The following is a 26,804-nucleotide window of genomic DNA, read 5'->3' on the forward strand; positions in this document are numbered from 1 at the left end:
AGTAATATTTCCAACAGCTTATATAGTAGCTCTGACCTTGCCTTCCTCCTGTCTGTGGGCAGGGCACAGTGACGTTGGGTCACTGCCCTCCCTGCGCTGGCAGGCAGTGTGACTCCTGCACTATTACTCGCTCAGCCCTCCTTGATCCGTCTGATTGAATTTAGCAGGTTCGAGCAGAGCAAGTGTCATCGCTGTTTGGGATGTCTGGGGCTTGGTTTTTCTTTCTGTGCTGGACTAAACCAAGAGTAATACCCTTGAAGTCAGCAGGCTGGCAGTATCGTGAAAGAAGCACGATGTGTCTGTAAACTGGCAGATGCTTTTTGCCATCTCCACGTGGCTAGTTTGACTTAGGAAAAGGACTAGCAAGACCAGCCAACGTAATAGTTACTGGTTAATAACAGTCCTGGAAATCTTCCAACTCCAGTAATATTTTTGTAAAGTATCATTAATTCCTGCTTTGTCCATAACCCTGTGAAATGACTGAGTTTATTATTAAGGAATCCCTAGTACTCTTAGAAACCCGATTCTACATTAAGTCATGAAGATGTATGTGCTTTAAATCTTTAGTAGATCTGGTTTGGATCAGAGGAGGGAGGTTAACAGAGCCGTATCTTCAGTGAGCAGCTGAAAGTGAAGTAAAACAGTCCCTGTGTGGTTGCAGCGGTTCATGATTTACAGGACTGAATTCACTGGGCTGCTCCTGCTGCCGAAAACGCACGCTCTCAACCGCTGTTGATTTTTGAATTAAAAAAATGCAGCTCTATACACAGTTTACTTTATTGCTAGAGGGCAGAGAAATATAGGTAAGAGCCGTTAATCCCCAGCAGGCTGCTGGGCAGGCAAACAGACATAGATGACAAAAGTTAATTGGAAACATGAGCAGTTTAACAGAAAACATATTTGTGATAATTGAGAGAGTAACGTCTCCAGAAAGGAAACTCAGCAAAGAGAAACTTCAGAAGAGAAGTGGCCACTGGTAGGTGAGTGTGATTTTTCAAGCTTTCTTTAAGCTCTACGCTAATTTCTTACAAAGAACAAATAACATTAAAAGCAACTAACTGAGATTCCCTCTCTCTGAGGGGGAGGGCTGTACAATTACTGCCACTAGTTTCTCTTACAGCTGGATTAAGATGTGTGGTAATATATAATTTGGGTTCATTGCATAAGGGCACAATTGGTTTTGCTTTTGTGTATGGAGTTTTCTTCTACCTTTTTGCATATGATGATCTCTTCTCCTTAACTGAAAGAGCTCCAGATTTATTTTTTTGCCTTACTCTTGCATTTTTTTATATTTGAGGTTTTTCTAAGAATTTAACTCGGACAGCAAAAATTTTGCCAAAAGCAGAGAGAACCCTTAGTTAGAAAATAGTGCTGTGTTTTTGCTAATGAAAAAGTATTATGAACCTAATAAGGGAGAACACATTGCAAAAAACACATTTTGGTTTGAACTGGAGGAAGATTGCTTTTTCTTTTTTTTTCTTCTTTCCTTTAAAGAGCAAGTAAATGTAAATTACATAGTAGGAGCTTGCTGCTGTTCAGCTGGATAGGAGGATAGGAAAAGACAACTGGCTTTTATTTTCATTAAGTGATACTGATGTTTAAAATAGTGAGATGTGTTTATCTTTTTAATGTTGCTAATGTAAAGTCCCTAATGTTTTATTACAGAAAGAATCTGAGACCAGCTTTAATACCAGGCACTACTGTATTTTCTTGTGCATGTGTTTTTTTATCGTTGTTTTTCTTTTTTTCTTTTTTTTTTTTTTTTTCCAGAGCCTGCAGACAGTACAGCCTTCCAGCCCACAGGAATGAATGAAAATGTATCATCCTCAGTTCAAAGCTGCAGCAGTACTGTTAGTTGCAATAACTCATCAGCCATCCCTCAGCCCAGCTCTGCTATTAAACCTTGGCGCAGCAAGTCCCTCAGTGCTAAGCACACAGCTACGTCTTCCATGTTATCCGTAAAGCAGCCGGTACCGGAGCCTCCAAAGCCACCATCAGAGATTATCAAAACGACTCCCAATGGTCAAAAATCCATGCTTGAAAAATTGAAACTCTTCAACAGCAAAGGAGGCTCCAAAGCAGGAGGGACAACGCTCGAGTGTTCAGGGTCTCGGGACAACAGTTGTGAAAAGCTAGAGACACTTCCCAGCTTTGAGGAAAGCGAGGAGATTGATGCCGCAAATCAGAATGTGAACAATCCGGGATCAATGTCCAGTAGTCCCAAAATTGCACTCAAGGGAATTGCACAAAGGACTTTTAGCCGGGCACTGACTAATAAGAAAAGTTCTCCCAAGGGTAATGAGAAGGATAAGGAGAAACAGAAAGAGAAGGAAAAGGATAAAAGTAAAGACGTTGCAAAAAGAACATCTATCACTGAAAAGCTGGACGTGAAAGAGGAACCAAAAGAAGAACAGACAGCACTAGCAACAACAGAGATGCCAAAAAAGTCCTCAAAGATCGCAAGCTTTATCCCTAAAGGAGGAAAGCTGAATAGTGCCAAGAAGGAGGCCTCTGCCCCTTCGCACAGTGGAATACCAAAACCAGGAATGAAAAACACCACAGGGAAATCCTCAAGTGCCCCAGTTTCTGCAAAAGAAAGTGAGAGAAGCCGCAGCGGGAAACCTGGCTCAGGGCTCTCGCATCAGAAGTCTCAGCTAGACAGCAGGAATTCCAGTTCCTCTTCGAGCTTAGCCTCTTCCGAAGGAAAAGGTATAGGAGGCCTCAACAGCAGCAACAGCAGCCAGTCTGTCAATGGACCAGCCGCTACGACACACACGACAGGAAGCAATACTGTGAGTGTTCAGCTACCTCATCCCCAACAGCAATACAGCCACCCGAACACTGCCACAGTAGCTCCGTTCATGTACAGGTATGGTTAACTGCTCAGCTAAACTCTTTGGAACGTGACGTTTCTGTAGGAAGATTGATTTTGGACGCTCTTTCATGGTGGTGAGGTGGCAATACAAATGCCACATCGCGTTAAGGTTTATTGTTTTGAGAGAATAAACGATTCACGGTTACACAAAAACTGTTGTCAAAGGCAGTCAGACTGAAGTGTATAAGTCCTAACAGGGATGTGAATAATTGCTATTTTCTGACTCTGCTAACAGTTAATGACAGAGTGCAACTTGACCAACTACTGTGCTTGCCTGTATTTTGTACCACATGGGTTAAGTGTATTTTATGCATCACAGCTTTAAAGGTAGTAACAAGACCAACTTATTACATGGATAAACTCATTCTCTGAAGTGTGGCTAACGATGGTGGAGCTGCCTTGTTGTAAGCAGTAATGAGAAATTGGAAGAAAAATCCCTTAGCATAGGTAAGGCCAGGCAGAAGGTCTGCTCTTGTATGCTTGCACTAACCTCAGTTTAGATCAGCATAAGAGCAGCTGTATGGGGTGACAGCTAACCTCCATCTAGTCCAGCATCTGCTGTGTGACAGTGGCAATAGAGGACACGCTGGGAAGAGTAATTAGAAGGAAGAGAATAAAGAAGCTTTCTGAAAATATGTTCTCAAACCTGTCGGTGACAGAAGAAATTCTTGAGTCTGATACTTAGGTTTTGTTTTTGACAGCTATCTCCTAGTTTCCTTTGACAACCCTTAATTCCTTCATAGGAAGAGACTGAAAGCAGTTGTTCTGTCTTAGCCATCTTCACGCTGCTCATGATTTTGTAGGCCTCTATCACATCCCTCCATCCCTTAAGATGGATCTGTTTTAGCCTGCCTAGTTGCTACTTCAAGAGATGTTCATACCCTTTTGGCCATCTTTGTCACTCCTTTCTGTAATGATTCAGTTATGCTGCATGCTTTTTCCCTTTGGCCTCTTGGCGGTTGTAGTGTAAGAATGGTTGACATGCTTTTTTTTTTAAAGTGAAATTAAATTTTTAAATAAGAGTGAAATGAACCTGAAAGAGAGGGATGCAAAATGATTGCTCAGGCCTATGTATGTAGGAAGGCAAAATGGGAAGAATGACCCTCGAGTCTTCTCATCCCTTAAGTGTTATCTCCGTGTCTATAGAATAAAATGCCAGGTGTCTTTCTCTTATGTAGTTGCATGAAAATGAACCAGTTGGAAAAAATTACCCTAAAACTTGTATCTATATTACACGTTTTGGATTTTTCTTACTCTTGCTTTTGTCTATACACATCACCATTAGTACCGCTTCTTTAGCTGATGGGTTCTAGTAATGTCAGGTTTTTGAAATGTGTTTAGAGGTGAAAATTGGCAGTGCAGCTGTACAGTTGTAATCTAGAATTAAATATATTTTTGTGGTTACAAACTGATTGCTTTATTGTTTATCCCTCGTAATCTGCAAAAAACATGTTTATGATGCTCTGGCTAGTTACGTTTATCGCTACAACATCTTATCAATAGGTAAAGTAAAAAAGCACTCTTCTTGGTGTCCGTCTTAGGTAAATTGAATATAGATAAGATCATGTGAAGTGTAAAGCAGGTGCAAACCATATGTTTTTCATAATCCAAACATTCTGATAAACTCTAGGCAATATTTATTTGACCTTTTCAAAAAAAAAAAAAAAAAAAGAAAAGAAAAACAGGAATTAAACTACATATTGGCATCTGGAGTAAATGCTGAGAAATTGAAAAAATAGTCTTTACATTACAGCATTTGAGGAAAAAAGCCTAACTGTATAATCTTGCTGGCTTTCAAAAAGAAAGAGGAAAATGAAATTATATTGATATCAATGTAGTATTCAGATGCTTTTTTTAGTAATCTGCAAAATGCAGTTGCAGGGAGGTAGTTACATCCTTGTTACTCTGTGATTCTGCCATATGAATGGGTTGTTGAAGACTGAACCTGGGAATCCTGGCTGCTAACTGTGGAGGCCTTCGCTGTCTCAGCTAACTTCCCTGTCCCTGTATTCACAGCTATGGTGGATTTCTTAACGTGGATCTGCAGCTTGGCATAAGTTGTGAGGAAGGAAAATGAGTACAAAGTGCCATAGCTGTAGTTGTACATGGAAACTATAATCTCAGTTTTTCTCAGCTATCAGTTAAGGCTGCTTTAATCTAAACTTTTCAGCTGCCAATAGACTTCTTGTTTGGTTAATTTTTAGCAAAAGATATGACAACTTTCTACGTTTTGCATAAGGTCAACTGAAATTAAGAGTATTTTAGTAATAATTGCCTGCTGTGCCTTCTCTTATCCTTCTGGCAGGAGACCTTCCAGCTGCTTGCGGATGTGCCTATATGAGCAAAACACAGCACAACTAGTAAAATTAAATGACCCAAGATGCATTACTTAAATCTGACAACAGATTCTCACCATATCACTTTTTATTACGCAACAGCCACCATGTCAGATAAAATTGGTATTTGAAGTTGGCGTTACCCAGGCATTTATTTTAAAACAAAAACGAGTGTCGTTACCAGTTACTGAAGAGAAATCAGCAGGAGCGTAACATGCTGTCACACGCTACCTGTTTTGTGCTTATGTAAAACAGATTATTAGAGAGGATCAGATTAGTCATAACAAGTTATGTTACTGATAATTAAAATTTATCTGGAAATCCAAGTTTCTTAGGACCGTCCATATCTGAGGAGCTGTGAAGCCTATGTATGACTATGAATTTTTTATTTTTTTTACAGCTGAGTGCTTGCTTCCATTTCTAGGACGTAGTTCAACATGGGACTAATAAATTATGTAAAATCAGTCTGCTGGTCTATTCTGGAGAGAGGGACAGAGTGGCTGATGGCAGGTGCAATTGTCTAGTTGCTATACTTGAGATACTTTTGATGGAGAGTGACTGCACATCTCTGTTTTGTTTTGCTATTCAGATCACAGACAGACAATGAAGGGAACGTAACAGCCGAGGCCAGCACAGGAGGGGTCGGCATGGATTCTGCTCTTTATGTCAAAACTGGACAGCCTGCTCTTGAAGATCTCTCAGGTATGTCTTGCAAGATAACTTAATAGCTCTGTTTCAGTTAAGTAAGAATGGGCTAAAGCAAGTTTGAAATGGTGTGGTGGTGTGTTCCCTATATTTTTTGAAATCATTAGGCATTCTGGGTACTTAATGTCTTTTGGGACATGTGTAGCACTGTTTAGGATTAAGCTATAAATGAAAACCTTTAGTATTCACAAATAAACAAGCTTTTTTTTTTTTTTTTTTTTTTTTTTTTTTTAGCTTTTGCTTCAGTGCTTACAGAAGACATTAAGTTAATTTTCTTGATTTTCTGATTTCTTTATAGATTTTGAGGAGTCTCGACACTCTCTCACGTGAATCTGATCAATTCCAAAAGTGATGTTTGCAGCAATAAGAGACCAAAATCCAGCTTTTGACAAATCCAGCTAGACACAGTTTACTGGACACAGTTTACTGTGTCTAGCGTGCACAAATTGATTGTGATTAGAATACTAGCAATCATATAGAATGATTACAATATAGCAATAGAAGTTAGAAAGTATTTTGTATGTTTATCTAGAATTACTGCTACCATAGGAAGTATTTGATAATTAGGAATAATTTTTAAGCTTACTCATGATAACAAAGCAATTTTTAACAGCCGTGTTCAATTATGGGTCTAAAATGTATTTTTAAGTCACCAGTAGAATGACTTTAAAAGTCATCAAAGTCTCATCAATAGAATATCCCAAATTTTTTTTCATCTAGTTAGTCTTGGTGTCCTCCAGTTTAATGTGAGTTTTGAAGCTCTTTAGCTTGCTTGGAAAGTCATGTGGCTGCAAGTTTCACAACTGGATTAATTGCATATTGCATTACTTATTCTGTCAGCACCATGTTTATACCTGTGCATGCTTCTCACCTTTGCCATCAACATATGCAAAGTTATTGGTGAGGAAAATGGCTGCAGAAATGCATCAGTGAATGTATATAGGTGTATTAAAAAATAAATAGACAAATAAATGGCACAAGGGATAAAATCCTTGAGAATATTTAAGTTTCTTACCTAAATAAGTGAGCCAGTTCGAAGTATGAAACACGGTGTCCAGCTTCTTATGCTTTTTTAATATTACCTCTTAATCATTGTATTGCCTAGCCTAAGTCTATTTCACCCTGTAAACTGGGAAATGTTTATACATCACAGAAGGTCTTTAGTCTCTGATGACAGATGTTACGTAAACACATATTCAAGTAGAATATGTTAAGTTAGGGATCCAAAAATGGCAGATGACATGACAACCTCAAGCAATAGAGATGCAAAAGCCAGCTGTGCGTAGCCAAACTCCACAGACAGCAGCAGTCAATAAAGGAGTCTTTAGGGGAAAATGAGCAAGCAAAACAAAATGGTCTCTCAACCCAAATAAATAAGAATAAATAAGTAACAGATTCCTTCTTGCCCTGCGTAGGAGCTGTTGGTACTTTCAATTTAAAAGCATATATAAAACAAAAGAGTACAGGTAGGGAAAACTGGAAGCTGAGTAGTTTAAGGATGTTCCCTATTATGAAGAGCTAAGTGTTTTGATAATTAAGTTTTAGTGACACTATCCAATGTCTGTCTATAGTTTAAGTAATTGAACATCATTTAAGTTAAAAATTGATATCAATTTAGATAAGTGATCTCAGTAGAAATTAATTTACCTGCACGGAGTCTCATGTACGTTCACTTAAGAAGTCAATTACTCTGTCTTTTTATCTGTGAGAGAAATGATCTGTAAAAGAGCACTCTGACCTTTGCTAGGCTAAAGGCCTATAAATATTTTATGTTCTTTACGGCAATGATTTGTAGGTCCATGAGTGTAGAAAATGTTTTCTGTCCAGAGACCCGGTGGCTAAAGGAATCTATCTTGTTAGATGGCTATTTCCAATCCAGCCAGATCATAATTATTTGATCATTTGGCCTAAGTGGAATTTATTGTTAGGTTATTTCCTAGGGAGTAGAGGCCCATAAAAAATGCTCACGTGGACACTAACTGAGCCATTGTTGTTTGTCTCAGAAAGGCTGGTGAGTATGTAAGCGTAAAAATCTATCTTCCCTCCCTTGGTAGTTCCTTGTAGTCAGGACTCTAACACTTTGGTAACTGATTTGTGTTACACTGCTCTGCAAGTAGGACTATGTGACTTGGTCTTTCCAATCCAGCATCGTTCAGCAATGTGAAGTTTAAAGCGAAGAATGTGGGAAGCTCCAATGGCAGAAAGTTAAAAGCTAATTTATCAGTTCCTTAACACTTCTGATGTGTGTAATACGTAGATGGCTATGTAAACTAGCTATTATATGGATTAACGGTATCCTGGCAGCTTAAAAATGCATTACTTGTGCAGAGACGGCTAATACAAAGTGTAAAAAGTTTTAAATTTGCAGTAATATTTCCTGAAGTCGTGAGCTATAAACCCTTTAAAATGAAATCTTTCCCTTCTATGACCACCAAAAATTTTCAGATGGCTTTTGGGAGGTTTTTGGTTTCAGCATTCAGCTTACAGACTGTTGGCACTACTAGAAATCAGAAGTCACTTCTCTTCAATCTCTTAGAAGATTTAACTACATAAAGCTCATCTGAGTTAGCAACCAAAGCATTTCTTAATTGAGAGCTGAGAGCAAATAAAATAAATTATGCTGAGACACTAGGAGGATTTTTTCATATGTATAAACTCTTATTTTGGAGTTAAAGAGCAGGATAAAAATATGTTTTAGAACAAGTTATTTGAAGAATGTAGTTTCTAAATGCCAAGGAAAGTAAAACTCATCCCCCAGCTTTGTGTCATGTAACCCATTTATGTAATGATAACTCTGTTGTGATGAGGACAAGCAAAATCTTCAGCTTTTTAACCCAAAAAGTCATTCAGCGTGGAGCACACAGTCAACAGAATTTAGGTCACTGGAAAGCTGTGGCTGTAGAATGAGAGGTATTTGGAATGGGAAAAAGTTGTTCTAGTGAAAATACAGCATTAGAGAATCTGGCTGTGTCAGGTTAATGTTAACTGTGTCAATGTAGGGGAGGGAAATGATGGTATTGATGGAGTACATTTTCTAATGAGGTTGAAAGTTAACCAGGATTTAAATTGGGCCATATGGGGAAATGGCAGTACAGAAACATCTGGTGCAAAGGAAGCCTGTGAAGTTAACAACACAGAACTGATTCTGTCTGTCTGCTTCAATGGCACTGCCTGCTGTAGGTGAATGGTATCTGTATCATAACCAGTTTAGAGCGTTATGTGTCAGAAAACCATATTTGAGACAGATTCAGGCAAAGATAACAGTTTGGTTTTGTGCTGTTTCCTACTTTGTCCTTTCTAATGGCTTGTTTTTCCTTTAGGAGAGGATCCAGAAACTCGACGATTACGAACTGTGAAAAACATTGCTGATCTTCGACAGAACTTAGAGGAAACAATGTCCAGTCTACGGGGAACCCAGGTCACTCACAGGTAATAGCACACCTTTATTTGTGAGAAAATGCAAATCATCGTGTCCTTTGCATCTGTTAGATCTAGCCAAGTTGCATCCTTGAAAAAAGATTAACGCTGTCAGTGGAAGATACTGATCTTTCACTTGACCTTTAAAGCATGGATTTTGAACTGTGTTCACTGCTTATGGATTATCAGCTTTAGGATGAGGAACTGATGGTGGCAGGTTGTATATAAAAGCAAAGGTGGAGAATAAGCAGTGCTAGTTAAATGCCCTAGGTGATGTTTGAACACAGGTTACTGTTTAAAATGTTTCTTCATCTTATCCTTGAACAACTTCAATGCATCACATCACTTTTACCCCAGTGTGTAATATTTTGTTTAAACAAGCAGGTGAACTGTGCCTGACCCACTTGAAAAAGTGCATAACTTGAATTCCTGACCTATCTTTGGACAAACAATTTTTCTGATATTATTAGTCATCCATGTATATAACTTTTTTTTTAAGCAGTGTTTAGAAATCTCCATCAATATTTAAAATATGTTTTAAATAAACAGAGATTGTTAATACATTTAAACATTCTGTGACTTCTTGAATCTTTTCAGTGTTGAGCTGAAGTCTTGGGACAGTAAGATGCTGGCTCCTAATGAGGTCAGGGTCCTATGCAGTACTTGGTGCCTTACGGACTTCAGCCCTGCCTGAGTTCATTGGATGAACACTTTGTGCTTTGGCTTTGTATCTCAAATTGAGACGGAGCTTGCAAAGATAAACTCCCAATGTATCTATTTCTCTTTTCATTTTTTAATGAATGTGATAACTTGTTAGAATTTAATTCCTATAACCATAGGACACTTAGGTTTTTGCAATGTTTACTTAACGCTATATTGGAAATAGTGTAATGTTGCTTGTTTTAAAAATATCCACAGTAATAATAATAAAAATGTAACGCTGTTAGTTGAGTGGGAACGAAAAAGTGGAGTTCATGTGAGTAAGAGAATTTGTAGGTGTGGATTAGGAAAAAGACATGTAGACCATAGTAGTATTACTCTTCAAAGGTATGCAACATATTCACTCGCTCAGAGATGCAAACAGAAGATTTAATATAGTGGTGCTTGTCAAAAACTGTATTTGTAGACTGATGTGAAATGCTTTCATAACCAGAGTTCTATGTAAACATTATCAATATTCAGAAAAATGTATTCAGTTCACTAATACGTAAAATATACTTCGAAAATTAAATTAGTCTTGCTTTTCTTCTTATTTCTTCATTTAGCCCTTTCCTCACTGTAGATATAACTCTTACCTTGATGCTGGATGCATCCTCAGAGTATTAGGACTTTGTCATGAATGCAGTCAAAAAAAGAAAATGTATCTGAAAAACAGTACGTGAGTCAGTGTTCCTTTAGTCAGCTTAATATTGTACTCTCTTCCCTAGAGTGGCAAAACCATGGTAAAATAGGGTTATATGTGACTGAATGTGAAAAAATTACACTTGGATACTATGGATAATGCATTAAAAAATTCCTTAAGTCTTCTGTCATATACTTTGAACACTAGGTGGCCAGGGTGCAAAATTGTTATTAAGAACGGTGTTGGAGGGTGGACCAACCTCTCAAAGCTTTGTAGCAAGTGAATTCTGTTTGTGCTGTTACTTATTTTAGATTTAGCAAGTGTTCAGACCATAGCATCCTGCAGTTTTTGTGTAACATCACCTGAAGGCTCATGCTCCATAGACCACTCCATATTTAATTACATGATTTTTTTTGTTTGTTTTAGCACGTTGGAAACTACGTTTGACACCAATGTCACTACCGAGATAAGTGGTCGCAGCATTCTCAGCTTGACGGGACGACCGACCCCTTTATCGTGGAGACTGGGGCAGTCCAGCCCCCGCCTGCAGGCAGGTGATGCTCCATCAATGGGAAATGGGTATCCTCCAAGAGGGAACGCCAGCCGCTTCATTAACACGGAGTCAGGACGTTACATGTATTCAGCACCTTTACGGAGACAGCTAGCTACCCGCGGTAGTAATGTCTGCCATGTGGACATCTCAGACAAGGGGAGTGACGAAATAGATCTGGAAGGCATCACCATGGATGCCACCGGCTATATGAGCGATGGAGATGTTCTGGGCAAGAATATCAGGACTGACGACATCACAAGTGGGTAAGTGCCTTTACTTCTGTTCTTAAGTACTACATGTGATTTTTGCGTTGTGTTAAATGAGACTGCGTTCCCTGTGACTATTTGAAAAATAAATAAAACAACCACAAAGATGGATTTAATAAGCATTTAGAGGGACAGCATATTTACAACAGTTAATTTAGTCAGTGCAATCTAACGACACGATTTAAGTGCATGTTTAAAATTATATATAATACTCCTGGATATAAAGATGTGCACATCATTAAGTGTTTTCCCGAATCAGGGTCATTGTGCCAAGTATGACACGTTGCAACGCTTATTTACAACCACAAGATGGAGAGAGTGGGGCATTTTCTTCACTCTTACTGAATCCTTTTGGGGACAGAACATTTAAGGAGAAAGTTCATGCGACTGAAATTAGTATACACCTCGTTTTGTAGGGTAAAATAAGGCAAAAAAAGGTGTACATGCAAAATAGTCTAATGAGCAAGTGAATGTGCAGAAGTATGAACTGAGAAAATTATTATCAAGGTTTTATGACAACATTTAATGTTTGCTTTGACTGGAAAAAAAAACATTTGTTTTTTGGTCCAAAGTCAGTATTCAATTAATTCTAGGAAGTTTAGTTATCATTTCTTAGGTTAAATACAGCATTACGCTAAATTTAAAAATGATCTTGGAGGTGTGGATGGCATATTTACTTCTGTGGTAGCCTTTTGCCTCTCTAGCCACCTTGCATGCTTTTCTTTTCTTTTCTTTTCTGAAGTGCCACTGATTGTTGCATTGACTTATTTGGAAGACTTAGTGCCTCTTCTTGAAACAGAAAGCTGGAATCCAGCTGCTTCATTGTCACTAATTTAAGTGGGAAGCAACCAGAAACCTGCCTGCATTCTGTCCTTTCTGAATCTGTCAATGTTTTCAAATTGAAAAGTCAGACTCAGTTTTTAGTTCTTATTTCAAGAAGCATTATAGTACAGAAGCCAGTGGAAAAAAAAACTATTTCACTGCTGCTGTAACTGTTACTACATTAAAAACACATTGTATAGCTAAAATGGTTTGTTTTTATAAAATAAATCAACCTGAGTTTTGTGATGTTTATTGTAGTAACAGCGATTGCTCTTCCTCTGGTATGTGAGTTTTATTCAAACTTGTGGCTGTAATTTTGGTCTCAAAATGCAAATAAATTCTGAGTAGCTACATGGTTTCTGTAAAACACCAAGGATGAACTAAGAAGCATCCCTGGAAGAATTGTGTCATCTCGGGCATCCGCTGTTCATATGCTATAGGAGCCCCAGTCAAGACTGACACTTCAGTCAGTGTATAAAGTTCAGATTCCAGGTTGAGGGAAAGAGAATAATAAGAAAGCTGTTATGAATGATATTTCCAGAGAAATCTGTGGCTTCACTCATCTCTGTCCATCATTTCCTTTTCTGTGACTACTTGGTCATTCTGTAGAGTGTAAAATGGACGTCTACAAAGTCTGCAAATACAAGAATGATTTAGATTCAGGTTATAAGGGACTCGTAACGTAATAACATGTTTCTGCCAGTTAGTACCTCTATCACTGAAGCAACGTATCAAAGCAGAGCGTTAAATGCCAACAGTTGGTGAATATAACATTTAGCAGAACAGTCATGCTCAAAAGCAACTCACCCCTTGCTTTAAACATTAGAACATCTTTAACTGATAGAGAAAGAATATGAATCAGAGTACTAGACTCTTATTTCCCACTAGTTTTTGAAGAGGGTAGATAATTTTCCAGTTTTGTCTTATACAACTAGCCACAGATTGATAAACGATAATCTCAATGTGAAGTTCGCAGGACAAGAATGGCTGTGTGTACAAATACCTTTTTCTTTTCAATAGCTGTTGCCTTCAGCTGCAAAAGCCTATGCTGCTAAATAATGTGGGTTAGTTTATTTATTTATAGACCATTACTGTAATCACTGACTAAGTTCCAAGGGCAAAATCTGTATTATAGGTCAATCCATAGTTGGAAAGACTCAGCTTCATTTTCAGATTGTCAGTAGTGCTTGAAGTTTGGGCAGTTTGGAGAGCTTCTCATTGTTGCACTGGTGAGCATTTAAAGGGAGCATTCCTAAAAGCAGCCTCACAACGCTGGGGTTAAATTGTCTGTGGAGAGTAATCGTATGTGCACGTTTCTTGACAAGGGACTACTGCAGGATTGAATTGCAATAACAGCGTTGGATATAATTCCCAAATCAATTGAGAGAGATAAACTTTCTGTCTAAAAGATGAGGGTGTTACCTTTGGTGAATCTCACTGACACCTAATAATGCTGAATTATGCAGTATAAACAGATGTTTTGGTAGCCTGTTCCATGAGTTATCTTCGGGTTATCCACGGTAATAAAAATAGGGTAGTGCTGTGTCTTTGTGGGAGAGGAAAAATACACTACTTCAACATCAGAGAGGTTGCTCGTGAAGAAAGCATCAGTGTGACTTGCTGTGGAATGAATCTCTGAGATCAGTGTTAGGGCAAACATGTCCAATATTTTCAGAAGCTGAGTTACAGTATGCAGAAAACAGCACAAGAGGGCATTTATATCATGAATAGCTCTTTATTAGCTGGTATATGTTTCACTTTGTCATTTTCAGAATTGCTTCAGTGCTGTAGTCTGAAAACCTTGGATCTGTGTTTTCATTGGCAAACTGATAGGGAAGGAAGCCAAAATATTTGTTACAGCCAAAATAAATCCAATAGCCAAGATAAACTATTTTAGCCCTATAATCCTGATGCTTTCTCTGAAATGTACTGGGTCATGGGAAGTTTCATTTGGCCTCCTTTAGTAAGTCTGCTCAAGCAGAGCTCTGGCATACATTAGGGTTGATTTCATAGGGTTCGAAAGAGTATCTTTTCCAAACAGGCAGAAAATCTCTCTTAAAACTAAGAAGGTCTTTAGGTGGTGGATCAAAGGTGAGACACGGTCTTAATTTAGAAGCTAAAATATGGACAGAATGGCAAAGCAACAGGACTAGCATTTGTGCAAGGAGGGAAGTAAGCATACACCTTGCTTGGTTCTGCAGCAGGCTGATCTCGGGGCTCCCTAGCCTCATCAGAAAGGGAAAGCACAAAGCCCAGAACTGTTTCACCTGCCCACTTCAGATAGTTAAACACTAATTCCAGAAGGGGAGTTTAACTCAGTCCTTTCTGGAGGGTTGGTTCAAAAGGTTTTGTCCACTGCAGTCTCCCTGTAGCTACTTAAACATGTGTTCTGTCTTTTTTCCCCTCTGTTGTCTCTAATGAGATACAGGGTTTGTTTCCTTTTTATCTGTCCTTGGAATGGAACAACAGAGCTGTTGGTCAGAAAGGCCTCTAAAATTTGTTTTCTTTTAATTTAATTAATCCTCTGACCTTGCTTTCTTTACCCTAAAGTGCAGATTTCTCTGCAGTATTAACAGAGTGGATATATTGATTATTGCTTGTCACACATTTTCTCAGCAAATGGCTTGTGGTTGGCAAACAGCGCTTGTCAAAACAATTTTGTATGGAAACGTCGTTTCCAGAAAAACGTAGATGTGGTAGTTTTACAGCTCGAGCACTCTAGGGCCTACACTTGGAGGCAAAGGGGATGTGAGCAGTCTTGCACGTGTACCTGGAGGCAGCACCTGCCTCGGGGAAGGCCTCGCTGCTGCCTCGAGGGGCAAAAGAGCTGCTGCTGACAGGACGTTGGAGGTACGTGTTACGAAGCTGCGGTCCGGAGGATGAGGTAGGCCTCAAGTCTGGTTCGGTTTTCTGACATATAGAAACATCAGGATTATCTGATTCAGCTGCTGAGGCTGGTGCACAGACCATTTAAAATAACTCTTCTGAGTGTGTTGCGTTTAGAAATGTTAGTGAGCGGCTCTGATACCTCACTTATTAAGCCTAGCAGTGAACTGTTCCTTCAGCTATTAGCTGAGGACAGAAGGGCTCAGCCTGCACACGATGCTAAGGGGCCCTATGAAATTCTCCTTGCCCTGACCTCCCTCAGGTGCAGCTGCCGTTGTGGGTGAGAGAACATTGTAGCCCAGCCTTTTTACCATTTCACTAATCTCCCCATTTGTTTGATGCTTTGGGGCTGATACGTTCCCATTACAGACCCCTGTTTCCACAACTGCATAATGTGTTTGTGTGCATGATGCTCATGGGATTTTCGTTCCTTCTTGTTTATTCAAGCCTTTATGCTCCACAGGGATCTTCCTGCAAGCACTACAAGCAAATGAACATGGAATATAGATGAAGGGAAATTAAAAGGGAGAACAGGCCACTGTAGGGTGGCTTTACCTCACAAAAGCTGAGCTAGAAATCATCTTGGTGGTTCAGAGGCCTGTCTACTCTAGACTGACAGGGGCCAAAATCATCATTCAAACAGTTCTGTAAAATTCAGAGGCTGAAATTTAGTAGTTGTATCCATTAGGAAGCAACAAAGAGTTCAATATGAAGAGCGGAAACTGACGATTGATTTCACCAAATGTTGAATAATGTGTTGGACATTTGCAGCATTCTTGTGCCTCAGTTGCTTGATATTATATTATGTATCCGTCAAATGGTGATAACATATTTTCCATATGCCAAGCTCATGTGGCATAACAGATCTTTGCTTGGGTTTAAGGTTTTAGAAGAAAGGACAATGCATTTTGCTGCTAATGAAATTTGCTGTTGGTAGCAGTAGTTAAGAGAAACCATTTCCTCCTAATCTCTCTGCAGTAGAAGTGGTTGGTGCTGCAGGCAACGTGTGGCTAGCTGGAAGGCCAGAGCAGCTGAGCAAGAACTTGTTCTCCTGGTACCCTGATTGAATGTTAGCTGTAGTCTTTTCTGACCTTTGCCACTGTGGTTAACTCTTTTTTTTTTTTTTTTTTTTTTTTTTTTCTCCCCTGTATGCTTTGAGTTGCAGTGGGTCACTTATTTTACTGGCCACTGCACTTGAAACAGCATGATTTTGATGATAAGGTTTCCTCCTGGTACAATTACTGGGCAACATGCAGTCCTTATGGTTATAACACTTAAATGCCACCAAGAACCATTAGGAGGCTTATTGCATCTTCTTTCTCCCTCTGAGCAAAGCGCTTATTTGAACTGCTTTCTGTCTTACTAGAACTAGCTTTTTATATTCTTTTGACATTTTTATATTCATTTTGACATTGAGTGAGGGTGTCTAACTCGTGATAACCAGATGTTCTCCTTTCCCCTACCCCCAGATTGCCACACATTACTGGATGATGCTCGGGCCATGTTGGGTCATATATAATACTCATCGTTTGTGGTGTGTGGTATTTGTTGCTTCTTTGTACATGCTGTCCTAATGTTAATGAGTACCCAAGTACCTGTTACAGCAATTACCCCACGCTGTGCTTGTTTCTGCAATAAACATCTCCGTTGTGTTTGAACTGCTGCTTTGGAGGCAGCAGCAGGTTTTTATGATTCGAGCAAAAGGACAGCTTCTGAAGGACAAAATCTGGTCGGGCTCTGGGCTGAGCCAGCAGAGGGAGATGCACGCATATGCACTTGGCCAATGCAAGTCTTCTGGAGGGAGGAGGCAAAGCACTTGGGAGACTCTGGGGAGCTGCTTCCTGCACTCCCCAACCTCTGCTGAGAGTCTGGGAAGCAACAGAACAGCTCCCTCATTATTTTTCTTTGACCACAACTCCCCTAACAAAATTAAAGAGGATGATGGGGAATGGAACCCTTAATCTGTCATTCATTTCTATGTTTTCCACTGAAATCCTAAAATCCTTTAAAGGATTTAGGCATTTAAGTCAAAACCAGCATATGCAAAGCCACATACAGCAGCTGCCTGATTCTGGTGTAACTTGGACTTGCTCCATGCCGGCAGACTGTGCTCAGTAGGTAGGATCATTGTCCCAGCTCAAAAAATGGATTTCTATCCCCCTGTTTCATCCAGACTTCCATTTGCACACCTGAAAGGACAGCCCTGTTGGGAGTTTTCCAGTCTTGTCTACCTTATTTTGACCGGCTTAGGGCCTCATGTCATGCAATTAGGTATGCTTTGTTCTCTAAATGTGGCTCTAAGAGTAAGGAAACCTGACTGGGCAAAGGCACTGAAGCAGAAGTGAGAAGTTGCTATCTCTGATCTACTCTCCCAAGATGGGTCGTTCATTTCATGTTCGTGAATCATTGGTTAAATTTTAGAAATTGTCTGGGAACTGGAACCCCAGGACTTTGTCCTTCCTCCTTCCAAATGCTATAATGGCTGTGTTCTCCTTTGCATGGGTGAACCTTCCAGCAAGGTGAACTATTCGGGTTTCATTGCCCCAGCTGTAGTGAGGTGGATGGCTGATGCCCTTTTTCCATCCTCTGGAGAGCATTTAGTCTCATGTTAGTGTTAGGTTAGTCAAGTGGCCAGAAGAATTGTTCTCTGAGATGAGTAATGTGCAGTGCATTCTCAGGCCTTACCTTGCTTGTCTGCAATCACCACATACAGACAAGAGGTAAGTCCTGCATCCAGCAAGAGCTGTGGAGAAGGATCTAAAAGACATGGAAGCCGGAGAGTCTTCTTTCTGTCTTCTTTCAAACAATATTGCATGGAATTTCCATTAGAAATTGAATCCAGGCCTTGAACCCTAAAGAAATGGAGGCACCAACCTCATTGTTGTAATTTGGTCTATTAAGCTCTACAGAGAGGTGGGAATTCAGACACACACAACGTACTCTGTGCTCACTGTGTAGATTTTTTGTGAATTACCCTTTGGAGATGCTCACCCTTAGCCTGGGTATCCTAGTTATGGCTTTGTGCTGGAGAGGCCTACAGGTAGGCCCTACGTTTAACATCTGCCGTGGCCTAACTCCGGCACGCAGGCAATGCTCACAACTCTCAATTGCGGCCTCGTAGTCACACAATTTAGGATAAACTTGATGGCCTCAGCAGACTGAAATAAATCTGTTTGGAATTAGACATATGTTTTAGGAAAAATGTGGGAAACAATAATAATTGTAGTTAAACAAGACTGCATCCTAAATGATAATTAAGCTTTTGTTGGTTGTTACAAGGGCAAATTTTTTTCTAATCCTAATGAAGTCCTAAGGCTCTGACCAAGTCCTAATGTATCTTAGCCAAGTCATCAGTCACTGCTGAAATTCCTCTGTGAAGTTGTGGAAGGATCTGTCCTAGTGTCTCCCCATGAATTTTCTTAGTTCTTGCTAACTTCTTAAACATATTTTAATCATCGGGACTCTTTGAAACCCACTTTGGGAACTGTTAATAATTAATAATGACATTTGAAGTTTCTCATGGTCGTAGCCAAGAGTTTTCCTTCAAGATACACTGCTCCATTCATTTCTGAAGGGCCATTCACCTCCAAGATAGATGAAGAGGCATAAGTAAACCCACCATAACCCCCCACTTTGTTCTCATAAATAGCCTGCAGAAAGGGGGAGAAATTGAAGTGAGAAAGGAGAACGTAAAATTAAGTAAGTAGAATATGTATGTCGTACTTCATGTAATATAAAATACTTATCAATCTAATATATATATATATCAATATAATCTTAGTCTAATAACTCTGCCTGTTGAAAGTCTAGTTACCATAAATTCATGCTTCTCAGTAAGTAACCTGGGTGGGCTGACTTGGATTTGTGAGTTTCAAAAGTGGTGGTGGTTGAGTCAGTATTGGGAATGTACTCTGGAAGAGTCTTCTCTGAAACAGGAATGAATGCAGTGATGTGGAAGATACTTTCTTTCTCTAATGTTCTTCTCTCACATACTGACAGCTTCTATTAAACTACATCTGCCTAAGACTGTTAATTCCACAGGGAACAAATTTGTTCGGAAGCTTAATAAGAAGCCAGTGTCCTGGAGGGAACAGATGTGGGGTCTTATATGAGATTTGACCTATGGTGGCAGCAACCGTTGAAGTCCCTAACAGGCTACGTTGTGCTTGGAATTCCTTCCCTTTGCAAGTGGAAGTTTTATAGTTAACAGCCCTGCAGATTTCTTAGAAGAGAGACCTGGCTGAGAAGACACGGAGAAATAAGTTTAGCCCTGGGCAGCAGTGACCAAAAGTTGTTACAGGATGGCTGCTGAGTGACTTATATCCAAGGCAGTCTCAATACATCCCAAAATAGAGAAGTATGGATTTCACAGAGAACCTACTTCTTTCTGTAGATATTTTTCCCCAGAAAAAGGTCTGAGGATTAAATAGTTATGGAGATGAATTTCTTTTGCTTATGGACTAGCTGAGACAGTGTGATTAAGCAGCTAACATTCATGTTACTAATGCTTTGCAGTTGGGATGTTTCTCCAAGTAAGCTAGGAAACTAAAACATATTTACTTTTTTGTTTTGTTTTGACATGAGTTTTGCACAAACTCATTTCTTTTTTCTTACCTGTTACAGAAGCAGGTGTCTCCCTCTTTCCAGCAGTTTTGCTGATTTTTGAAACTACATTTGTTGGTTTTTTTTTTTTTCTGGTTTTCGATTTTTTGGGTTTGAGCATCTTCAAAACAATTAATGTATTCATTAGCTTGTTAATTATAAGTAGTGATGGTTAAGTCTAATTAATTTAATAAGTATAATAATTCTATAAATTTATAACTTGCACACTGCCTTAAAAATGAAGGGAAATTCCATGAGCATCACATTTGTGCTTCTTTGAGCCTGAAAGGTAATATTTGGATCAAATGTTAGGGATTTGGGCTTTGTATTAGCAGTGCCAAGCTGAAAGCTCAGGACCTCATCCTATTACTGAATGCCTTTACTGAAATTCACATGGATCAAAAAATGGAACTTAAACCAGACACATAGGCTGGGCTTGTAGACAGGAATATATTCACCCCTTTGGCTAGGAAGATGAAGAACTGTGCTGGCAGTGGGCATCATAGCGGAGACTGGCCAGGCAAGACTAATGGGTGGAAGGGATTGGGGGGTGAAAACACAGGGGCAAGAAAGACCACACAGTCTAATTCCTAAGTCATGATGGAAAATTCAAACCACACTCATACTAAAGTGAACACTTGGGGTTGCCGTCATCCTGCAGTTAGGCAAACATTTCTTTTTAGGAGGAAAGGTGGGAGCACCTGGACTTCCGGGCTCAGCTTCAGTTTTGGGATGTGTTATGTCTCTCCTGCTTGAGGGTTCAAGATTATGGAGCTAGTGTGATGCTGAGCTTGGTCGGGGTAGGCTTGCCCAGTCTGTTGTGTGCTGCTGACTTAATGGCTGCTCCTTCTTTTCCTAATACTTAAGTAAAGAATGCCTGTCCTTTGGCTATCTATTTGCAAAATTGGAAAATTCATATTCATATGTTAGAGCGAAATGAATATATATGAAGTGGTAGAGTTGTCAGACCATAAAAGTAAGTGTGCTGTTGGCTCTCTCTATACCTCGGTGAGTGCAGAGAGAAATCAAGTGACTCAGACCGCTAGATTTTACTGATCCCTGGAATAACCTGTTCCTGTTTCCTGTACATGCCTTTCAGGAATGGGAAATAAATCACTTCAGCATCAGAAGTAACCTAAAAATATTGCACTTGGAAAGACTTACTGTGGCATTCAAAATTTCAGAGGCACTGAAAGAGTGTATTTGGCTAAAGAAAAGAGAAGTTCAGGTTGTCCAGGGAACTCCACAGCAAGTTATTTTATTCTTGCAATATTGGGCAGGAAGCCACTTTGTTAAAGAAAAAAGTGTCACCTAGAAAGTGTGATACAAGTTCCAGTTGTGTGTTAGGAGTGCATAATACTGCTCTTGTTTAACCTGAGTCTTTCCATAGTAAAAGAGGGAGGTTTGGTTAATTTTGTTTCCTCACTGATGAAAAGTGTGAAGATGAATCTTAATTCCTGAAAAGATTAGAAATTCCTTTTAACCAATGTAATTATTCTCTCCTTCATTGTCCGTTCATTAAATGGGAGTTCTGACTTCAGTAAATGCAGTCATGCCCATTGTCTGTTGGTACCATCCCTAAAAGATCCGAGCTATTAACTATATTTAAACATTTACCAACTGTCTAAAAGTCACAGAGTTTGGGTATTACACTTTTTCCTAGATCCTGTATTTAAACTTTTCCTTCTTTTGGAGTAGGTAGAAAAATTCTTCAGAGTGCTTGGTTTTGAACTAAGTGTGCTTGCACATTTCTTACAATTGATGAAAGTAGCAAGGCATTTAATACAACTTTGATATCTTTTTAATAAGAAAACTCAAATGAAACCTAATTGATAATTGACCTTTTACAGTTGTTTGGACTGCAGTGGATCACTGCATAGGAGATGAAGCTATTTAAAGGAAAACGTTGCCTGTATTCTGCATCATTCTGAAGGATTTGCTAATGGTGTTGAAGGCCATGTGAAATTGGAAAACAAACTCTCAAAATTTAGGTATGCCCCTAGCTCACAGTGATTTTGTCAGAGGTGAATTCTGACACAGCCCTAGCACGGACGGCTTCTGCAGACTGAAGAAAGATTGTGTAGTGAGGGCTGCGTGTGATGTCAGTCCAAATTAGGCTGCGATGTGACTTCTCACAGGCTTGGAATTTTGCAAATGCAAGATGGGGATTGAAGTTTTCCTTTTCATCTTGAGTCAAAATACATAAGGTTGTTTTAGAGGCTAGTATATTTGTATGATGGGGTGATAAATTCAGATAGCACTGAGGACTGTTAGAGTTACGCACATACAGGATACTTTGGGGGTTTATTCTGCCTCAAGCAAAAGCTTCTAGGATTGTCTTTCGAAAAATATCCCTTAATTATATTCTCCATCCTCATAAGGCAAAATAGCAATAATGATGTTGTATTCATTACAGCAAAACGGCTTCTGAGAGACAGGACAGTTTTAGGTTTGAAAAAAAGCAATGGATGGAGATATTTGGCACCCATACTTTCCAGTACCTGCGTAATGGGCATTCATATAGAAGTTTTAGACTCTCTTCTCTTGAATAACCTTGTGGATAGTAGAGAACTTGCTAATTTTAAAACAGCTTTTATTGTAAGCATGTTTTTCTCTATACTATCTTGTTCTTTGACCTCAGCATTCGGTGTGAGCAGGACAATAAGCATTATAGCATTATTGCTTCTGTCATCTTTTTGGAGTTAAACATTTCTGGTTAGAGGACATGGCGTGTAGTTAAAAAATAAATAAATAAAAGAAAGAAAGAAAGAAAAAAAAAGATGTAAAGTTTTCAATCTGTGATTACACAAACCTGTTTCAGAATACAAAAATCTATCTTGTGTTGTCCTGGCGTGTAAGAAACTTGTCCTGTTGGTATAATGGGTGAAAGATAGGGGCTGTCTGTGCTTTTTTATGGTGCCTTGATTTCAAAAACACTCATGATCTAGATGTCAAAGATGTTGAAGACACTCAGCTTCCATTGACTTATGTAAGACTGAAGAATTTTTAAAACCACGCAGTGTGATGTCTGTTGATGGTGGTAGCTTTCCATTGATTTCTGCATGACCAATTCTTAAGGGTAATGTGTTTCACTGAACATATGCTGGGTAATAAATATGGAGAACAATCTATTTCAACTGTAGCTGATCTTTTTTTTGTCAAAGTACTAGTCATACGCCAGAGAAGGGTGAAGCTAAAAGCTGCTCTTTCCAGTATGTGTTTAATGGGCGTTCGTAGAGAAACAGGTTTCATGTGCAGGCAAGTATCTGCAATAAACCAATTAGCGTATGTACATTAGATGTTTTTGCAAAACACTGTTTGCATCTTTGTATAATGATATGGTCTTAAGCTCCACTTTTCTTTCCCTTTTATTTTACTAGCTTACCAAAAAAAGAAAAAAAGAAAAAAACAAACAACAACGCTCTTCCATGATAAAGTATTTATAAACTATGTCAAACAAATGTTAGAATGCAAGACCTAAGGCAAATTCCACACAAGTTACAGAGGAGCTGTTCCCCTCTCTTTTTACAGTCTTTGTTTATGAGTACCGAGAACCCTGTCCCCACAGATTTGCTGAACAGAGAATAGTCTGGGGGCTGACTTTACCAGCTTAGCAACCTCTTTGTTAAACTCCCCAGAGGGATGCCTCGCTTGTTCCAGGGAAGGCCCTGTACGGATTTACAAATCTAACTCAAATGCTAAGCAGCAGATTGTGCAAGGTTTATTGACTTTTTTACTATCCCAATTTTCTAAATGTAGTAATTGAATTTGACTTCGGTAAACTACATCTGTTGCAGCAACATCTGTGAAGAAAGTAGCGGAAAAAATGCAGAAGCAAAGCTTGAGCTATCTGCTTTAGCGCTCTCCCTCTCGCCAGTAGAGGCATTACTGACCGAAGCTAGGAGTGTCTTTCCTTTCTGGCTGTGAAAGAGCCTGTCTCACTGCAAGGGTAAAAGCTATGTGCCTTTCTAAGAAAGAGGGCAATGTCCTGTGTATCTGGATGTTATTCTGTGGGCTGCTGTCCTTTCACTCAGGAGAGTGGCTAAAGAATTAAGAGGATACAGTCGTTTCAACTCCAGTGAGGTAAGTGACGTGTCCAGCTGTGTGCCAGAGATAGCAATGGTAGTGTTGGAGTAGGTGCACTTATTTCACTCTCTGCGCTTTGGAAGTTTTTATGGTGTGTTTGGGTGATGTCAGGACTGCTTCTGGAAACGTACCTGGGCTAACAAACTGCTTGTGGTAGTACAGAACTCAGTGTGTGCCAGTATCTTGAGAGGCAAATGGGAATTGCCTTTCAATTTTGACTTTATCTGTGGTTAGAAGTATTTTTAGAAATTAAGCTAAAACAAGAGAAAAATCCTCCTGTTTTCCTTTGATGCTTTGAACTTGTTCACGTCTTACTATCATGAAAGGCCACAAAATGTTATTGAGATATTGATGTAGTGCAGCTTGTTGTTAAAGTTGTTAAAGAAGAATAGACTGGAATAACTTCATAATTTCAGTATTTTCTTGATGTATTAAAATATTTTGTTAATATCCTAAACCAAAGTGCTGGGTTATTGTACCATTCGTAATTTTTTTTTTCTTAATTTCCACTTCATCCTGAAGTTACACTGCATAATGCCTATTGTTGTCTGCATTGGTACAGACTTCAGCAAAAGTGCTGGACATCGCAGCCAGCATTATTGCAAGGAATTGTTCCTGGTGAACAATATTTATCAATGCTTGTCTAACAACTGTCATCGCTGTTCACTTAACATTATTATTTTTTTTTGGTCTAAACTAAAAAATAAGAAATGTGCACTTTTTAATACCTAAGGATAACACTTGTTAAATGCAAATGTCTCCAAGTCACAGTTGCAGACAGAGAACAATGTAGGATCCAAAACAAGGTTGAAAAATACTGTTATCTCATGTTGGAACTTTGATTTCTCACAATAAATCTTGGGATATTAATTGCTCGTGCACCATTGACAAAATCGAGGGTGAATTTACTGTGATTTTTGCAGTCAACTTGTAAAAGGGTTGATACATGCATCGTGATGTTTTGGACCACGCAACATGCAACATATTTCAGGATGGTATAAACCATGTGTTTTTAGGCAGGAAGGCATAATTAATGATAGCATTCACAAATACTGAATGACTTCCATCTAAGCATCATCAATGATAGTTTGGTGTTCGCTCTTAATCAGAGTTATGTTAAAATCCAGTTCTTACTAAAGAGAGAGGGTGGAAGATGTAACAGAGAAGGATGAGGGGGGCAAAAAAAATCTCAGATATATGGTTAAGAATAAACTTTTCCTTGCTTCATATTCTGAGTAATATTCTCAACTCAAAAGTGGGGAAAATTCAATATACAATTAAAAATATATAAAAGGTTATGAGGCACCTCATAATAAAAATGATATCTATAAGTTTTAACAAAATAGAAGATATTAAGATATTATTATTTATAATAAAAGATATTATTATTTGTTGACAAAATAATATCTTAAATTTTTAGTGTTTTACTGAATGTGACTTTTGCTGTTTTAAAGGTACATGACGGATGGTGGTTTGGGCCTCTACACACGAAGGCTAAACCGGCTGCCCGATGGCATGGCTGCAGTGCGGGAGACGATGCAGCGTAACACTTCTCTGGGACTGGGAGATGCTGACAGGTAAGATATCAACCAGCAAATGCTTGGATATAATTGTGCATTTAATTCAAGCTGTATCTAATACATATTAGAACCCTAAGATTAAATAGCTTTAGAAATTCAGATAGTGGATACGTGACTATAAACCTCTCCACAGTATGTTAGGCTATGCATTCATGGAGGTGTCAGGATAAATACCAACTTTGTCTCCTGATTGCTTTGTTGAATTTTCATCTGGGCTTTTGTGCACAGAACTTAAGACAAGAAAATGTAAAGCTTCTATTTTATTAGCTTATGAAATTAGAAAATCCGGTGATTCAGTGTGAATGGTGAAGGCCAAAGATGAACAATTAGGCAGATTAAAAATCTGTAAATAATGAGAGTGTCATCATACAGGAAGCAGGGAGATGGACAGTAATGAGACCTACATTCTGGTGGAGTTGAGTCAGATGGGTTAAATACTTCTGCTTTTAATGGTATCAGCCTATAGCTGCTTCTTTCCCTCCCAAACACAAAACCTGATGAATGTTACTGCTGTTGTAGTATGTGAACTGTGTTGTTTTTCTTCCATGAGGTGACCCTAAGTAACAGATTTTGAATTGAAGGTTTGAACCAGTTCTTGAACTAAAAGTTTTGCTTGTTTGTTTTGTTATTCAGAGGTCTTCCCAGGGACATAAGTGTAGTTTACGTAATGTAGTTTGATATGACCAATACCGTCTTGATAGCAATACATGGACTAAGGCATGATACCAAGGACAAGTGATAGAGAATCTGGCCTTGTTTTCAAAGAAACGTGCTCTAACTGTTCTGGTGTTCTCTTGACATTACTAAAGATTGGGATGGTAAATGTCAATAAAAGAACCAAAAGCTTTTAGAGGATCTCAGCTCGGTTTCGATTATTAAGTCAACATATGCTCGCCAGTTGCAAAATAGCCTAGATTTTTAAGGAGCTCCTATCTGTTTCTGAAATTTGCAACCTGAAACCCATACTCAGCCAAGAGCATTCCTGGCTGCCTGTGGGTGAAGACATTGCCACCTGGTGATGTAACTGAAGACAAATCATCCTTGTCTGTTGCTGCAGCTTCTGAACATTGACACGTTAACAGAACCTAATATAAAACACAGCTTTATAGTACAGAATTTGTATAATATAAACTATGTAATTGTTTAAGTAATAGTGAGCATTTTGGAGAGCTAGTCATTCATCGCCTGGTTAACAGTTTCTGCTCTTGCAGCACCTTTTCTTGGTACATAAATTATATTCACGTTTTATTTACTAATCTCCTTTCCTGAAGACACCACTCACAAGCACCAATTACATACGTTCCACGAGAGATATTATCTGTATGTTTAAAAAA

General features: G+C 38.9%; 1 protein-coding gene across 7 annotated transcripts in view; it reads left to right on the forward strand.

Annotated features, from left to right (window-relative positions):
* NAV2 (neuron navigator 2) overlaps nucleotides 1–26,804 on the forward strand; it is a 395,640-nt gene that overhangs the window by 284,187 nt on the left and 84,649 nt on the right. For all 7 annotated transcript variants that reach the window (XM_032187594.1, XM_032187595.1, XM_032187590.1 and 4 more), the window contains 5 exons: nucleotides 1,771–2,869; nucleotides 5,801–5,913; nucleotides 9,237–9,345; nucleotides 11,102–11,491; nucleotides 25,345–25,467. In XM_032187594.1, coding sequence (XP_032043485.1) covers nucleotides 1,771–2,869; nucleotides 5,801–5,913; nucleotides 9,237–9,345; nucleotides 11,102–11,491; nucleotides 25,345–25,467 — 1,834 coding nt within the window. The remainder of the gene's footprint in view (nucleotides 1–1,770; nucleotides 2,870–5,800; nucleotides 5,914–9,236; nucleotides 9,346–11,101; nucleotides 11,492–25,344; nucleotides 25,468–26,804) is intronic.

This window comes from Aythya fuligula, chromosome 5, assembly GCF_009819795.1.
Source record: "Aythya fuligula isolate bAytFul2 chromosome 5, bAytFul2.pri, whole genome shotgun sequence".
Classification (NCBI taxonomy): Eukaryota; Metazoa; Chordata; class Aves; order Anseriformes; family Anatidae; genus Aythya; species Aythya fuligula.